This window comes from Anabrus simplex, chromosome 1 (genome assembly GCF_040414725.1).
Source record: "Anabrus simplex isolate iqAnaSimp1 chromosome 1, ASM4041472v1, whole genome shotgun sequence".
In the NCBI taxonomy this organism is placed as follows: domain Eukaryota; kingdom Metazoa; phylum Arthropoda; class Insecta; order Orthoptera; family Tettigoniidae; genus Anabrus; species Anabrus simplex.
The window spans coordinates 535,847,623-535,866,078 of NC_090265.1; the positions used below are offsets into that span (position 1 = coordinate 535,847,623).

The 18,456-nt window shown below is 42.3% G+C and overlaps 1 protein-coding gene across 1 annotated transcript in view; it reads left to right on the top strand.

The window, feature by feature from the left end:
• The window catches only part of LOC136876367 (uncharacterized), an 81,243-nt gene that overhangs the window by 36,275 nt on the left and 26,512 nt on the right, over positions 1 to 18,456 (top strand). The window contains exon 3 of the mRNA XM_067150296.2: positions 2,454 to 2,651. Within this exon, the coding sequence (XP_067006397.2) occupies positions 2,454 to 2,651 (198 nt within the window). The remainder of the gene's footprint in view (positions 1 to 2,453; positions 2,652 to 18,456) is intronic.

Below are 18,456 nucleotides of genomic sequence, written 5' to 3' on the forward strand. Positions count from 1 at the left end.
CCAAGTCACTATCTGTCCACTACCACTATCCAAATCAGCAATGCTGTTGTTACTATGGTGTTCTATTGGCTACTCAGATGCTCATCAGTCAGTGAAACTACCATTCGATGTATTCTTCTCCAATGTGATTAGGATATTATAATCACTCGCAAGTTCAAAGCAGATCTTTTATAGTAATGTAGCACTCAGCATTACCTATGATATTTGCATTTTTCACCAGCTGTGCAGTGGAGCACACTTCTATATCTATATATACAATAAGAGTTTGGTCTGTACATTGCTCAGAATTTAAAAAGAATGGTATTTCTGTATCGGACGAGTCCACAGTAACAAGGAAATGCACTTTTTCATTTTCCATAATTTCTGCTGTCTGTCAGTATGTACGTATGTTTGCACGTGCATCACGAGAAAACGGCTGAAGAGAATTTAATAAAAATTGGTATGCAAAGTCAGGGAATGAGCCACTTCAATCTAGGCTAAAAATAATTTTATTCACGCTGAGTGAAAGGTAGTTTCGGGGTAGACATAAAATTTAAGTCTCAAATATTTATGTTATTAGAGGTCCTATTGATAAATACTACATAACTAAGGTTATATAGAATTAAATTTTCGATCATTTATGTCTTATAATCATGTCTTATACATTTTCACCGTACTGGCTGTGATAACAGATATATTCATGAATTTGTATTTTTGTTGCTAAGTCCATCTCAATGCCGAGCCATGAGCAACTGGGTAAACAGATTTTAATGAAAACTGGTATGTAGAGTCAGGGAATAATAAACTGCAGTCTAGGCTATAAATAATTTTATTCACCCTGGATGAAATGGTGGTTTAGGGGAAGACACCTAAAATTTAATTTTTAAATACCTATGTTACTGGTCCTATTGAAAAATACTACATAACAAAAGTTATAAAGAGAATAGGCTACAATTTCTGATCATTAATATTTTATTAAGTTGTACGGTACTGTACCGATTATGGTAAGAGTGGTATTTCAGAGTCGGAAGAAAACTAAATGTGAAGGCCTACAATGTCAAAAGCTCATAAAATTGATCAACAATAATATTACATTGACCATTGTTTGTTGTGATGTTCTTTGTCTCTTATGCTGCCACTCATCTCTGGTAGATGGGATTACTGCTGCATATCAAATGTAACAGCCTGCCTGAATATTGGTGGGAAATAGTTGGAGAGTGTGAAAACTTTCTTTTTTAGCATGCCTTTCCTTTGGTTCATAAATTGTCTGATAGTACCAAACCAAACCCCATGGCACTGCTGCTCAGCCCGAAGGCCTGCAGATTACGAGGGGTCGTGTGGTCAGCACGACGAATCCTCTCGGCCATTATTCTTGGCTTTCTAGACCGGGCCGCCATCTCACCATCAGATAGCTCCTCAATTCTAATCAAGTAGGCTGAATGGGCCTCGAACCAGCCCTCAGGTACAGGTAAAAATTCCTGACCTGGCCGGGAATCGAACCCGGGGCCTCCGGGTAAGAGGCAGGCGTTTTCTGATAATACTGGTATGTAACACACTGGTTCATCATGGTATTCCGGCAATTCGATCGCTCCTCTAACGCAGTAATTTGAATGAGCAGTATGCAAACTTAATGGAATACAGCAGAGGAGTGTCCACACCTGTCGGCAGCCTGGTCATTCCAGCCCTAGAACTTAGGTCTGTTAGATCAGCATCGTAGTACTGTTTGTTAAACGGGAGGAAATGTGTGGTTTTTCATTAGATCGAGTATTTCATATGATAGCATTGCTTTTAAGCATGACATTCCTACTGACGTCATTGTAATAACCTATGTTGATTTCAGTTGGAAAACCACTAAGACAGTCTTTCTGATGATGTAAAAAAGCAGCTGGAGAATGAGTGCCTGCCATTATAATGAAAATTCCCCAACTTGATTGTTACTGATGGTAGGCAAGAGGGCCTACCATTACAATGAAAATTCCCTAACCCAGTCTTTTCACGAAAAAAGACGTATGGTGACTTCCCCATCACGTTTCTGGGGTAATGGTAAGAGCTATGCAATTTAATATAAATCTTTCTACAAAGTGTACACTACCTAACCTAGAATTCTGTATACAATGTAGAATTCCATAGCAAAGCACAGGTACATCAGCTAGTTTATGTATATTATCTGTCATGATATGCTCTATATATCTCAAGTAAAATGTGTTGGTTCAGAGTACTCATAAACTATCTGGCTTAAAAATATCCCATTGTAAGCTACAGGTAGCTACAACTTTGCACATTGAAATGAAGCATAAACCATACATAAATATATGCAATGTTGTTTGTCCCTTCTAGAACAGATGTTTCACAATAACTACTGCTTCATCATATGTTCATCAGACCTGTTCTGTACTTCTTATGGCTGGGAACAGTCTTTATGGGCACCCATTCTTTGCTCCTGTATATTTTATTATTTTCCTTTTTCAACTTAGGAAGAGGAAGGTCAGGAAGGAGAAACACTAATGGATTTCCTTGGAGCTGGATTTCTTTCTGGCGTAGAGGAACGAATCGATCAAGGACCAGGCACTGCACCATCTAATAAGCAACCAGGAGAGGTATCTGGGCAACATCCTCCTGCAGAAGCTGTTGATTCAATAGGAGACTCACTCATGAACCAAAGATTACAGAAGGTAAGTTAATTATCTTCATCTTGGATATTATTATAAGGTTTTCAGTTGCTAAGTCTATATAAAGCGTAACTAATGAACTCAAATGAATTTTGACCTTTTGTAATTCATGCTAGGTATGTTACATTAAAATTGATATGCAGGTAGCCCAAATACTGTTAATCTGTGATATTTCAAGCCATTTCTTTAAAGTTTCAAATCAGTTCATTTTTAACTGTTCGTTTCTTCAGTCTGTCAAAACTAATTTGTGAGTACATAAATTTAGAAACTATCTGAAAAAGAAAACATATAACAGGATTATACCTGAAAAAGAAACAACTTAAATTTTAGAGGCTAGATATGATTATGTAAGTTAAGAGTGGGCCTACATGAATGGGGAATGGGAGAAATAGGATGAGGATAAATAAAGAATGGAATTGTTGGTCAGAGGACATTTTTTAGCTCCATATCAGTATATGGATGTGTGTGTGTATATATAGTTTAGGTCATGGGAAGACAAGAGTTCACTGGGGGGTTGGAAAGGTTATGCAGAGGGTAGGTACATAAGTTAGGAGTAGGCCTACATGAATGGTGAAATGGGGGAAATAGGATGAGGATGAAAATTAATTGATTTTTCCTTCCTCTTTTCCCTGTGAATAATGTTTAAATAATGATATTGGTTTCTACGTCTCACTAACTACTTTTACAGTTTTGGGGGATGCCAAAGTGCCAGAATTTAGTCTGCATGAGTTCTTTTATATGCCAGTAAATCTACTAACATGAGGCTGAAGTATTTTGAACACCTTCAAATACCACGGACTGAGCCAGGATTGAACATACCAAGTTAGGCACAGAAGGCCAATGACTCAACCATCTGAGCCACTCAGCCTGGCTGATTATGTTTTAAATGTTTAATTTCATGTGGCTATTGCTAACCTGCAGCTGCCCATGTAAATTATTTCTTTTTCAGGTATAATTCTGTCATATGTTTTCTTTTTCAGGTAATCTGTAAATGCATTCATTCATTAATTAGTTTCAACAGACTGAAGAACTGAAAAAAAAATGAAATGGCATATGGCTTTTAGTGTCGAGAGTGTCCGAGGACAAGCTCGGCTTGCCAGGTGTAGGTCTTTTGCACTGACGCCTGTAGGCGACCTGTGCGTCATGATGAGGATGAAATGATGATGAAGACGACACATACATCAGGCCGCCATGCCAGTGGAATTGACCAATTATGGTTAAAATTCCCGACCCTGCCAGGAATCGAACCCGGGACCCCTATGACCAAGGGCAGCACGCTAACCATTTAGCCATGGAGCCGGACGCTGAAGAACTTAACAGTTATAAAAGATATACTGGTAAATAAAAATATCTGCTCCCAATAGCTGAGGCCATAGATTATTTTAATGGCCAGGTCTTGGCTACATAAATCATAATGTAATATTTCTGTTACCTTCATCGGTAAATGTTTGTTCTCCTTTTACACCGGTATTATACTATAAGATGACAGTGGTATTCAAGGCAGATCCAGGCTTACCTAAAGGGAGGGGCTAACTTAAAAAAAAAAACCTATACCACAAGTAATTGTACCATTTTACTTTCGCAGTTGATGAAATTTCCCTAGTTTATTTTAAGGAAATTTTTACAGTATAGTAAATGCTAGTTAAGGTAATTTATTGATATTTATTTCACCACAAAATTCCTTTAAATAATGTTTATAGTACACTGACTGACAGAGCAAATGCAACACCAAGAAGGAGTGGTCAGAACTTTATGCCAATTGCAGGGTATTAATGTTAAAAATTAAATAACTGGAGGTTCAACCTATTCAATACTCAAAAGAAAGAAACGTAGCAATCACATTTCTATTTAAATGGGACCGGTTTCGACCTTAGTCTAGGTCATCATCAGCCATAAAAAACATGTAAAATGTTTAAGAATGTTGGAGGTCAGTTTTTCACTGTTAGGCACAAAGGCACGACATCACATTCTGTTCTGCACAAAGTCACAACATTAACAATCAACTTGCGAAGATCAAAAAGGCTTGAATTCGCAGACGAACAGATCTGTAGATGAAAGCCGCCAGCTCCCGGTGACTACGTGGCACACTCAAGGTCACGCGCTGCGGCCAAACACCAAAGTAGAGTGGAGAACGTTTCGAAGGTCCAGAACCTGTCACGGCTGCGGGAAGCCAAGTACGTATATAAAAATGTACGATGCCAATTAGTATAACCGAATGAGCACCCGTACTCCAGCTAAGATCTTGGTAAACAGTTGATTTGAAAAAACAATTGCAGGGTAGACTGACGTCACTGAGGTATGCTCATGATGTGAAGTGCGCCGCTGTGCTGCGCACGTAGCGAACGATAAATGGGACACGGCGTTGGCGAATGGCCCACTTCGTACCGTGATTTCTCAGCCGACAGTCATTGTAGAACGTGTTGTCGTGTGCCACAGGACACGTGTATAGCTAAGAATGCCAGGCCGCCATCAACGGAGGCATTTCCAGCAGACAGACGACTTTACGAGGGGTATGGTGATCGGGTTGAGAAGGGCAGGTTGGTCGCTTCGTCAAATCGCAGCCGATACCCATAGGGATGTGTCCACGGTGCAGCGCCTGTGGCGAAGATGGTTGGCGCAGGGACATGTGGCACGTGCGAGGGGTCCAGGCGCAGCCCGAGTGACGTCAGCACGCGAGGATCGGCGCATCCGCCGCCAAGCGGTGGCAGCCCCGCACGCCACGTCAACCGCCATTCTTCAGCATGTGCAAGACACCCTGGCTGTTCCAATATCGACCAGAACAATTTCCCGTCGATTGGTTGAAGGAGGACTGCACTCCCGGCGTCCGCTCAGAAGACTACCATTGACTCCACAGCATAGACGTGCACGCCTGGCATGGTGCCGGGCTAGAGCGACTTGGATGAGGGAATGGCGGAATGTCATGTTCTCCGATGAGTCTCGCTTCTGTTCTGTCAGTGATAGTCACCGCAGACGAGTGTGGCGTCGGCGTGGAGAAAGGTCAAATCTGGCAGTAACTGTGGAGCGCCCTACCGCTAGACAACGCGGCATCATGGTTTGGGGCGCTATTGCGTATGATTCCACGTCACCTCTAGTGCGTATTCAAGGCACGTTAAATGCCCACCGCTACGTGCAGCATGTGCTGCGGCCGGTGGCACTCCCGTACCTTCAGGGGCTGCCCAATGCTCTGTTTCAGCAGGATAATGCCCGCCCACACACTGCTCGCATCTCCCAACAGGCTCTACGAGGTGTACAGATGCTTCCGTGGCCAGCGTACTCTCCGGATCTCTCACCAATCGAACACGTATGGGATCTCATTGGACGCCGTTTGCAAACTCTGCCCCAGCCTCGTACGGATGACCAACTGTGGCAAATGGTTGACAGAGAATGGAGAACCATCCCTCAGGACACCATCCGCACTCTTATTGACTCTGTACCTCGACGTGTTTCTGCGTGCATCGCCGCTCGTGGTGGTCCTACATCCTACTGAGTCAATGCCGTGCGCATTGTGTAACCTGCATATCGGTTTGAAATAAACATCAATTATTCTTCCGTGCCGACTCTGTTTTTTCCCCAACTTTCATCCCTTTCGAACCACTCCTCCTTGGTGTTGCATTTGCTCTGTCAGTCAGTGTACATTAACTTTATTATGTACGGTTACGTATTAGCAGTTCACATCATTCAAAATTCAACCAGTCAGAAATACCCAGCCTTCAAAATTTCCCCCGAGTTGCTTGAGAGGTGTCTGTGCTCTTTAAATTTCATAACTATTTCTACCCTTCTGTCCTCACCTTCTTAAATTTCATTCCTCTTCCTGTCTAGCCAGCCTCTCTGCCTTGGGTAGAATAAACGATAAGAAAAATTAGAATAGGTAAAATAGGTTAGTATGGAGGTTTTATCCTCCCCCAATCGCAAGTTTTGGGTCGTGGCGAGGTGATGAATGGCTACTGGGAGAGTAGTTCTTAGCGGCCCACCCCAATCACAAGTTTCGGGTCGTGGCAAGGTGATGCATGGCTACTGGGAGAGTAGTTCCTAGTGACCCACCTCCAGATACCGGGCGCCCTCTGGAGTATATTGCCTTCGATACGTCAGGGCTCTGCCGAAGGTCAACCTTTTATATCCCGGGTACTCGTGGGACTGTGGATGGTTTTTCAGTTTGGTTTTGATTCTTCTTTGAAGGCTGCAGGCCTTAAAACTGCGTCCTTTAATTGTTCAGTTAGGAAACGTAAACGTTTCAATCGTGTTGACCTGTGTAATAAGGAAGATTCTGAAGAGCGTCTGCCACGATTTCTGGTTGCAACCAGAGTCGATGGACAGAGCTTTCTTCAAGAGAACCCGTTCCTAATAAGCAATGCTGTGGAAGGTCTTGTTGGTGAAGTAGATGAAATGAGGAAATTGCGGGATGGTAGCGTACTCATTAAGACCAGTACGCTCGTACAGAGTAAAAAGTTATTGGAAGCCACAATGTTTGGATCAGTGCCAATTAAGATTGAGAGCCACAAGTCCCTTAACTCCTGCAAAGGAGTTATCTTTCATAGGGACTTGATTAAGGCCTCCGATGATGATCTTATCCGGAGCCTTTCTTGTAGAGGTGTATCCGACGTTAAACGTCTTAAGAGGCGTGTCGGTGAAAACCTCTACGACAAGGGGGCTTTCATCTTAACATTCGATCTCGAGAAACTGCCCGAACGTATTAAGGTATCCATGTACACACTCACTGTTCGATCATATTTTCCTTCTCCTATGAGGTGCTACAACTGCCAGCGTTTTGGCCACACCTCACCACGCTGCCAGGGACCAGCAATATGCGGGGCATGTGGAAAAGCGGCGCATGCCGGTGCGGACTGCACACCACCACCAGTGTGTGTTAACTGCACTGGAGAGCACGCCCCTCGATCCAAGGAATGCCCTACATTTAAACAGGAGAAAAAGATCCAGGAGATTAAGACTCTGGATAAACTTTCTTATCCAGAAGCACGGAAGAAGTATAAATCAATGGCTCCTCTGGAATTCTCCGTCTCCTTTGCAGAAAAGGCTTCTAGTGTACGCATAAATCCCGTAAGTTTTGTACCCTCTGTCCCACCATCAACTCTGCAAACATCCAGTAATCAGCAAGTAAACGTCAGACCACAGCTTAAACAGACAGCAAGTACGTCATTGCCGAAGACGTCCGGGAAAAATTCTTCCCAGACACATTCGGCTGGGAAGTCCTCCCCCACAAGGGTGGGAGAAAAGACTTCCCCAACAAAGGCTGGAAAATCACCTTCCAGCCATCCTTCAACTGGCCCGAAAAAGGAGGAGAAAGGGAAGCCTAAATGCTCCCCTACACGTTTGGAGAAGAAACCTTCTCCAACGAGACTGGGGGTCACAGGATCTCCAAAAAAGCCTGGTAAGTCATCTGCCAGTCCTCCTCCAAAGTGTTCGAAAATGGTGGGTAAGAGCGAGAGGCCCTGACGCCCTCTTGTTCGATCTCTTTCTGGAGAACCTAGTTATCCCAGGAAGAAGGCCCACTGTCCCCGATCAATTAGATCACCGTCCGCGGAGTGTCCAGTCACCACGCCTCCTACTTCTGAGGAGACGATGGAGACTGAATCACTCATTATCGTGGATGATGATGACAATACTGACAAGAACAGCGGAAAATGGCAGGTAGTTGACAAAAAGAAGGGCAAGCAATTGTCCTAATTTTGCAACAATACTAATCCACACAATGGCACTATTGCAGTGGAACTACAGTAGTTACAACTGTCACCTAGCTGAGTTACGTCAATTGATATCCGTCTACGCGGCCTCCATAGTCTGTCTACAGGAATCTCGTTTGAGACCTGGACACGACACGACTATGAGAGGATATCGTCTTTATTCTAAAGACAGATTAGCTGCGGATGGTGCGGCAACTGGGGGCGTTTGTACCCAAGTTCGCTCCGACATCTTCAGCGAAGAAGTACCGCTCCGTACTCAGCTAGATGCAGTTGCAGTTCGCATTCCGTTGCCAGTAATGACAACGGTTTGCAACGTGTACATTCCACCGGATTACGACCTTGAACATCGTGCACTACAAGATTTGATCACTCAGTTGCCTCCCCCTTTCCTCATGCTAGGAGATGTGAACGACCGTAACATACTATGGGGTTCTCCGTCTTCCTGTGCTAGGGGGAGGATGCTCGAGCGAATGATCAACCTGTTTGATCTTTGCGTGCTTAATACAGGGGAACCGACACATTTCAGCAGCGCACATGGCACATTCTCACACCTGGATGTCACTTTGTGCAGCCGTGCGCTAGTTCCCCTGCTACGGTGGCAAGTACACGACGACCTCTGTGATAGTGACCACTTCCCGATAATTCTCTCTCTCTTGAATCAAAGACAGTCCGAAGTACCCAAGCGCTGGTTACTTCGGTGGGCAAATTTGCCAGAATTTACAAAACGCGCAGTGATGGCTGATGATATGCTGGAGTCTGTTGACGACAATGTTTCTTCCATTACTACTGGAATTTTGGCTGCTGCACAGGAAACAATTCCTTCCTCATCCGGTATTTGTCGCCGGAAACAGGTCCCATGGTGGACGGATGAAATTGCAGCGGCCATACGTGATCGCCGACGGGCTTTTAAGCATTATCGTCGGAATCCTACGATGGCCAATCATATCACATTTAAGCGTCTGCGTGCGAAGGCCCGTTTTTTGATTCGAGAAAGTAAGAAATCTACATGGGAAAAGTATGTGTCATCCATCATGGCACATACTCCGTCATCACAAGTGTGGACAAAACTCCGCCGTATTGTTGGAGTACAGAATGTGCCCTCAGTACCCAGAATCTCCATTAATGGAGATATAGTTACGATTCCTTCAGTCATTGCCGACCACATCGCGTCGCATTTCGCAGATACGTCCAGCTCTAGGAGATACGACCCTGCATTTCTTCCAATTAAGCGCGAAGCAGAGGCCCACCATCTCTCTTTTGCCTCTAGTGCTTCGCATCCCTACAACGTGCCCTTCACGGAGTGGGAGTTGCGGAGTGCACTCGCGCTATGCAGAGATACGGCTCCTGGTCCAGACAAAATCCATAATCAAATACTTAAGCATTTGAGTGGCAGATGTCTCGAGGATATCCTCACCCTATTCAACAGAATATGGAGTGAGGGAGTGTTTCCATCTCAATGGCATGAGGGAATTGTGATACCTATTCCCAAGCCAGGTAAAGATCCAAAACTTCTGGATAGTTATAGGCCAATATGCCTTACAAATGGCCTCTGTAAGCTATTTGAAAGGATGGTTAACCAGCGTCTTGTGTGGGCCATGGAAAAGGAGAGTCTCTTGTCTAACTACCAGGGAAGCGGGAGTTCCACCTTTATGGATCTCATCGGTCTGCCACTGATCATCTGGTCAGACTGGAGAGCACCATTCAGGAGGCCTTTCTCTGGAAGGAACACCTAGTCGCTGTGTTTTTTGACCTGGAGAAAGCTTACGACACTACCTGGCGATATGGGATTCTCTCCACACTACACCAGTGGGGATTTCGGGGAAATTTACCAACGTTTATTGAGAACTTCATGTCCCTCCGTCTCTTTCGAGTCCGAGTAGGGAATGCATTTTCTCAATATTACGTTCAGGAAAATGGAGTTCCTCAGGGATCGGTACTGAGTGTCACGTTGTTCGCAATCGCCATCAACGGCATAGTTGCCGCTGCTGGGCCCGCAGTTGTTCCTTCGCTGTATGTAGATGACTTAGCTCTACATTACAACTCCGGAAGGGTGGCGTTTCCTGAGAGACAGCTACAGCAAGCTATTAACCGAGTCGACAGATGGGCCCTGCAACACGGTTTTCGATTTTCAGCAGCGAAAACCTCTGTTGTACACTTCTGTCGACGTCGGCCTGTGCATCCCGAACCAGAGCTCCGCTTGCAAAACAGTGTCTTACCAGTGGTTGAAACCAGCAGATTCCTGGGTCTCCATTTTGATAAGAGACTTACGTGGCAGTCTCACATCCGTCAGTTGAAGGTTGCCTACATGAAGAGACTTATGCTTAAGTTTCTGAGCGGCACTTTGTGGGGGGCTGACCGTGCAGTACTGCTGTGATTTTACACGGCTACGGTCCTCTCCCGGATTGACTATGGAAGTGCGGCTTATGGCTCAGCATCAAAATCTATGCTGAGCCTTTTAGACAGTATTCACCATAGTGGAGTAAGGCTGGCAACGGGTGCTTTCCGTACTAGCCCCATTCCCAGCCTACTCGCTGAAGCGGGAGTTCCACCTTTATGGATAAGGAGGCAGCAGTTACTCCTCACGTACGCTGCCAAAATTCATGAAATGCCGTTACATCCAAGCTATCAATGCATCTATCGTACTCAATACCACCAACGGTACCAAGACCGGCCGAATGCCACACGGCTGGTTGGGTTTCGGATTGATAGCTTGTGTCATGATTTGAATATTGATATCGGTGGTTGTCTTGAAAGAACTCTTAGCGAGGTACCACCGTGGTTGGTTCCGCGACCGGATATACGTTTAGATCTGCTCCGTGGACCCAAGGTGAACACGGATTCCTCTGTTTATCGGAGGTATTTCCAGGACTTTGTTCACCAATATCCGGCTGCGAGACTTATCTTCACGGTTGGTTCAAAAATCGGAGATAATGTTGGTTGCTCTTTCGTCATTGATGATATCAGCACAAAGATCTCGCTCCCTAAAGTATGTAGCGTGTATACTGCAGAGCTTTACGCCATCTTAAAGGCTCTGTAGTTTGCACTGCGTGACGAAAGAAGCCACTTTCTGTTGTGTACCGATTCGTTAAGCTCTCTGCAGTCTATTGAAACCTGTTTCTCGCAACACCAACTGGTGCGGCAGATACATGACCTTTTAGCCAGGTTATCGGATGCTGGCACCAGAATCACTTTCGCGTGGCTTCCAAGCCACGTTGGGATTGCGGGAAACGAACTTGCGGATGAAGCTGCAAAGGAAGCTGTACTTTAACCTCCAAGACCAGTCAATGTACCTGCTAAGGATATTTGTTCTCAGCTACGTCGAACCATCTTAGCGTCCTGGGAATTGGAGTGGTTAGATATCCGAACTCCCAACAAGCTGAGAGCAATTAAGAAGACAACTACCGTCTGGCGGTCCTCTTTCCGACCTTCACGGAGATAGGCCATAGTACTATGCAGGTTGAGGACAGGTCATTTACGATCCACGCACTCTTATCTCCTAAAGAGGGAAGATCCCCCAGTGTGTTCTTGTGGTACCGACTTCACCGTAGCCCACATCCTCACAGAGTGCGCCGAACTCTCTGGCCTAAGACGGAGCCTTGGCCTGCAGGAAACACTCGAACGCATACTAGCCGATGATGCGACTACTGCTGATCTCGTCATCCGCTTTATGTGCGACAGTGGACTTATCAAGGGTATATAAATTACAAGTGTACTGTTACTCAGGGAACGCACGTTCCGTTTTGATACGTTAGTAATCCTTTCGGCCTAATTCTATATTTGTTTTTTGTTTTATTTTGTACTGCGTTTCCAAATTACTTTGTTGAATAAATAATTTCGTTTTTATATTTTAATTCTCTTCCACTTATTTGTTCAGAGAGGACGATTACCTTGTTGTACTTCCTCTTAAAAGCAAAATCGCCACCACCACCTTCAAAATTTCAACATTTATTGCCCTGTACTTATGCATGTTTGCTAATGCAAAGTCATTAAGCCGGTTCTCTCCATTGTACTTGTGTATGTATGTTTTTAGTTTATGTAGGGTTGCGAAACTTCTATCAGTAGAGGATGTCATAATTGGCAGGGTGGCAAATATTTGTAGCAATAGTCTCTAATAGTGGGAAAAAGTCTTCATTACTTAGAGCTAATATATCCAAATTTTTGGCCTTCTATTTTGTTCTGGATGAGACGTAGTCCAATTATCTTTACATAGCGATATTTCTGCTCTTAATTCAGCACTTACTGTCGTGCAGTCTGCTTCATACTTTGTCTACTGAAATATTAGAAAAATTACTTCTTAATGGGTCGCTTTATTAACATTATCACAAAGTCTTATTAAAGGGTCAACAAAAGGCAAGAATAGCCTACTACCTTCCTGAAGTATTCTTCAGGATCCTTAGTTGTCAAATTCATTCTTTGAATTTGCCTGCCACAAATATGTGGGAGACGGATTTCTTCACCCATTGAAGCAGCCATGTCACGTGCTGCAATAAAAGTGCCTTTACATGTTTCATCGCTATTTTTGAATGTCAAAAACATTTCTTAGCAGACAAAGTAGGAGTCCCCATATGATGAAAAATGTAAAATTAAGCAATTTCTTCAATTGCACCAAAATTTGAAGGGATAAAGGGCCCAGAAAGATTTTAAATTGTGATTCTTAAATAGCTCTATCAAACTTAAAAAATAACAAATTCGAAAAACTCCCTGCCTAAATGCAGTTCCAGAAAATCAGCCTAAAATCGCTTGTTTCTTTACTCATCTTTTTTTAAATTCAAATCCTAGCCAAATTAACTTATTTACATAATTCTTTCTGTAATGTGTTCCTTGGTTCAATACCCTCTGGCATTTATTGATTTTTTGAAAAATGTCCACACCGAATGTAGTTATAAGGACTTATATATCTGTATTTACTCAAATTAGCACTCGTAATAGTGCTTAAGTGAAACAATGCATTGACTCGTATTAGCACTTGCAGTGGTAGAAAAAGGCAAACTGCTAGTCTAATCAACCGGATAACGATAATTAACCCTCAACTGGTGACGTGGTGTCTGACATACTCCTTGAAGGAGATACATGTACACCCCCAAGCACACAACCGGAACTGACACTTTTTGTTTGCAGTACCTTCTAATATCTATGTCAAAAACTGTTTCATCAGAGCTTCACCTTCAGTATTGTCGTTCTCTTCTCAGAGTGTAGACAAGTTCAAGTGGCTTCGAGACACCATGTCACCAGTTGTGCAACTTTTTTTAATGTGTGGTTTCCTAAGTTGTAGGAAGTGAACTCATAGCTTTTTAAATTTTGTTCGTAATTCAACAATGGCAGACCACACTGGTCCATCTCGAGCTATAAGGTCTGAAAGTCATGGGATTGAAAATCAGGCAACACAATGGTTAGATACAGAATTCAATGATGTTGAAAATGATGTGGACAGTGACTTTGCTATTAAAAGTGATCATAGCACTGTAACCGTCCAGGCTTCTCCAGCCAGACTAATTTAATATACTATCATTTTACGCGATATCATTTGATATGAAGTTTATCCGCCATCGGCAATTATTCATAATAACATATTTATTCTACGTCAAGCATTTGTAAATAAGGTTTTTGCAATCATATTGTATATATTATAACATCATTTATTATTTAAATTATTATATTAGGTAGGATTGGAATTCATTATGTACTGTAAATATGGTCAATATGTTGAGACATAGTTGTTGTCATTTAATCTCATACTTGTGTATACGGAAAAGGTTATTCTTATAGCGTGGAAAATTACATGAGTCATTGGGTTAAACTCATGAGCAAGGCAGTACACAGCAACCCGCGCGCAAGGCTAGGCTTGCAGACTACATCATCGCCACGCCTACTGGTCTTGTCAAGAAGAAAGAAGAGGGAGATGATAATGCGATCTACGAATCAGATGCTTCGTTATATAGAGAATTGATATTGAGCTATTATCAAGAGTGGGGAGAGCCCGGTGATATATTATGTAGCGCGGAGCATTCCTCGATTGACGGAGTCACGGATACTCACTCACATCGCTACTTCTGCTGAGAACCTAACTACTATTAGAACTTCTACTTTGAACGACGTTATTGATTTTGAGACACTGTGTGGTCTCTCTGAGACATAGTTATTTTTGTACAGTGTGTTGTTGCTTCGACACAGTACTCACCTGCGGTAATGTTATCGGATCTGCGTGAGACAAAACAAGCTTACGGCTTGTGTTATATTCAGTAAATCTTCTGGACGAAGAACTATGTTTAGTTCAAGTCCATGGAATTTGGTACAAGTCTGTACCGTATAAATAGTATATCTCAGTTGGATTGAGATTTCTACTAACATGGAAAAATTCATATCTCTGAATTTTCTCCTCATACGATCAACGCTGATCAGTTTTTACAAGTATAGGGCCAATGTCTAATTTAAAGACTAGGCAATTAGGGAGTGCTAGTCCAGATAGCCCGTACCACATCAGAGAAGGAAGGATGTCCTTGGAGCCAATTCTACATCGAGAAGAGGAGAACGAGTAACCACGGAAACCAGATGACTTCAACGGAAACTCCAATTGGTGAGCTTCAGTTAGATAAAGCAAGCAATAGTAATTTGAGTAACGTAAATTCTAAATCCCTCCACGCTTTAAGGAACTTTTCCAATTCATCTCATTTTTTTATATAATAAATTCATTTGTATTTTATATTGCGTTAATTTTCTTTCTCAAATGATACTTAATGGTTAATAATTTAAAATCCTACCCCTGTGATTTAAGTATAAGTCTCTATGCTAGTAAATATACTAGTAAATATAAATTTTGCTTTACAGTTTTGTTTAAAACTGTAACGCTGGCGTCCATACATCACATAGAGAAATGGGAAACCATGGAATGTTAATTGTTTCTATTTGCGTGGCAATTTGCGGGCAAGCCACATGTAGTTTATTTGATATTCATGTGTCCCAGGGTATTAACTTTCGTCTCCTCTAGTGAGAAGCTTAGGGTCGAACAGTTACAGTACTGACTCGGAAGAAGAAGACACAGGTAGTGAAGGTGAAGATCAAGAATCCACAGGACAGCATTACTATTATTATGGTAAAATCTGTCATAAATGGTCCGCTAAAGAACCTACTAGAAATGAGCGCACGCCGAGTCACAACATAATTTGCTTAACTGTGTTACCTGCTCAAGCAAGAATTGACAATCAAATGGACTGTAGAAGTGCCTGAAATATTATTTTTTCCAGGGAGATGGTGTAACTCAAGGTTCAACTCCTTGGCTGAATGGTCAGTGTTGAGGCCTTCAGTTCAGAGGGTTCCAGATTCGATTCCCTGTCGGGTTGGGGATTTTAATTACCTTAGATTAATTCTTCTGGCCGGGGAACTGGGTGTTTGTGTTTGTCCCAACACTTCCCTATTCATATTCAGACAACACACTACACTACCAAGATAGGTGGTCTAATGTTCTAAGGGGAAAGAGATTGCAGGCTAAGGGCTCTATTCAGGATCAGAATTCAGGACAGATGTCTGTGCGAAATAAGTCTGAGTCAGTCCAGGCTCTGGTCATGAGGGATTCCATCATTAGACACGTGGGGAAAGTGTGTGGAGGAGAGGGAACCAGGGTAGAGTGTTATCCAGGAATTAGGTTGAGGCAGATGTTGAGGAAAGTAGAAGAGAGGGAGGAGGGGAAGGAGAAGGTGGTAGTGTCTCACGTTGGTACCAACAATGTAATGCTAGCTGATAGAAGTACCAATATAGTTGGAGATGTGTGGGATCTGGTAAATACAGCACGGTTGAAGTATAAGAAAGCGGAGGTTGTTATAAGTGGAATACTGTGTAGGAGGGATACTGACTGGAGGGTGATTGGGGATTTAAATGAGACTATGGAGTGGGTATGTGGGAAACTGGGAGTGAAATTTCTAGATCCTAATAGGCGGGTAGGAGATAGGGATCTGCGCTCAGATGGCCTTCACTTAAACCGCAGTGGTACATATAAGTTAGGAAATTTGTTTGGAAGGGTAATAGGGAGGTACATTCAGGGAAACGGTGATAAGGGAACAGGGAACTGGAAATCCAGTAGGGATGACATAAAATTGTTAGTGTTGAACTGTAGAAGTATTGTAAAGAAAGGAATAGAATTAAGTAATTGAATAAATATATATTTACCAGATATTGTAATAGGAGTTGAATCATGGCTGAGAAATGATATAATGGATGCAGAAATTTTCTCACGGAACTGGAGAGTGTATCGTAGAGATAGGACAGGAATGGTGGGAGGGGGAGATTTCATACTGGTGAAAGACGAATTTGTAAGCTACGAAAAAGATAAAGATGAGAAACATGAAATTCTAGGTGTAAGGCTCATTTCTAAAGGTAATAGGACACTTGAAATATTTGGAGTGTACAGACCGGGAAAGGTAGCGCTGACACAGATTCAAAATTATTTGATAAGATAATCAGCTATGTGGGAAACGACATGGAAAGGAATGTGATTGTAGCGGGAGATCTGAATTTACCAGATGTCAATTGGGAAGGAAATTTGAATGACAGAAAGCAATACCAACAAATGGTAAATAAGTTAATATGGGAAGGACAGCTGATTCAAAAAGTGATGGAACCAATGAGAGGGCAAAATATCCTGGATGTGGTGCTGGTAAAACCAGATGAGCTCTATAGAGAAACCGAAGTAATAGATGGCATTAGTGATCATGAAGCTGTTTTTGTCGTGGTTAAAAATATATGTGATAGAAAGGAAGGTCTTAAAAGTAGGACTACTAGGCAGGACCATATGGCTGATAAAGCAGGCATGAGACAGTTCCTAAAAAGTAACTATGATAGGTGGAAAACGGTAAGTAAATATGTAAACAGACTCTGGGATGGGTTTAAAGCAATTGTTAAGGAATGTGAAAACAGGTTTGTACCTTTAAGGGTGGTAAGGAATGGTAATGACCCACCTTATTATAATAGAGAAATAAAGAGACTAAGAATAAGCTGCAGACTGGAAAGAAATAGAGTTAGAAATGGCTGTGGAAGTAAGGAGAAATTGAAGGAACTTACTAGAAAATTGAATCTAGCAAAGAAGGCAGCTAAGGATAACATGATGGCAAGTATAATTGGCAGTCATACAAATTTTAGTGAAAAATGGAAGGGTATGTATAGATATTTTAAGGCAGAAACAGGTTCCAAGAAGGACATTCCAGGAATAATTAATGAACAAGGGAAGTGTGTATGTGAGGATCTTCAAAAGGCAGAAGTATTCAGTCAGCACTATGAAGATTGTTGGTTGGATAATGTCCAGATCGAGGAGGAGACTAATGCTAAAGAAGTATTAAAATTTACATATGATAACAATGACATTTACAATAAGATACAAAAGTTTAAAACTAGAAAAGCAGCTGGAATTGGTAAGATTTCTGGGGATATACTAAAGACAATGGGTTGGGACATAGTACCATATCTGAAGTACTTATTTGATTATTATTTGGTCGAAGGAGCTATACCAGATGAATGGAGAGTTGCTGTGTATAAAGGAAAAAGTTATAGACATAAAGCTGAAAATTACAGGCCAGTAAGTTTGACGTGCATTGTATGTAAGCTTTGGGAAGGCATTCTTTCTGATTGTATTAGACATGTTTGAAAAATTAACTGGTTCAATAGAAGGCAGTTCGGTTTTAGGAAAGGTTATTCCAATGAAGCTCAACTTGTAGGATTCCAGCAAGATATAGCAGATATCTTAGATTCAGGAGGTCAAATGGACTGTATCACGATTGACCTGTCTAAAGCATTTGATAGGGTGGATCATGGGAGACTACTGGCAAAAATGAGTGCAATTGGACTAGACAAAAAAGTGACTGAATGGGTTGCTCTATTTCTAGAAAATAGATCTCAGAGAATTAGAGTAGGCGAAGTTTTATCTGACCCTGTAATAATTAAGAGTGGAATTCCTCAAGGCAGTATTATTGGACCTTTACGTTTTCTTATATATGCAAATGATATGAGTAAAGGAGTGGAATCAGAGGTAAGGCTTTTTGCAGATGATGTTATTCTGTATAGAGTAATAAATAAGTTACAAGATTGTGAGCAACTGCAACGTGACCTCTATAATGTTGTGAGAT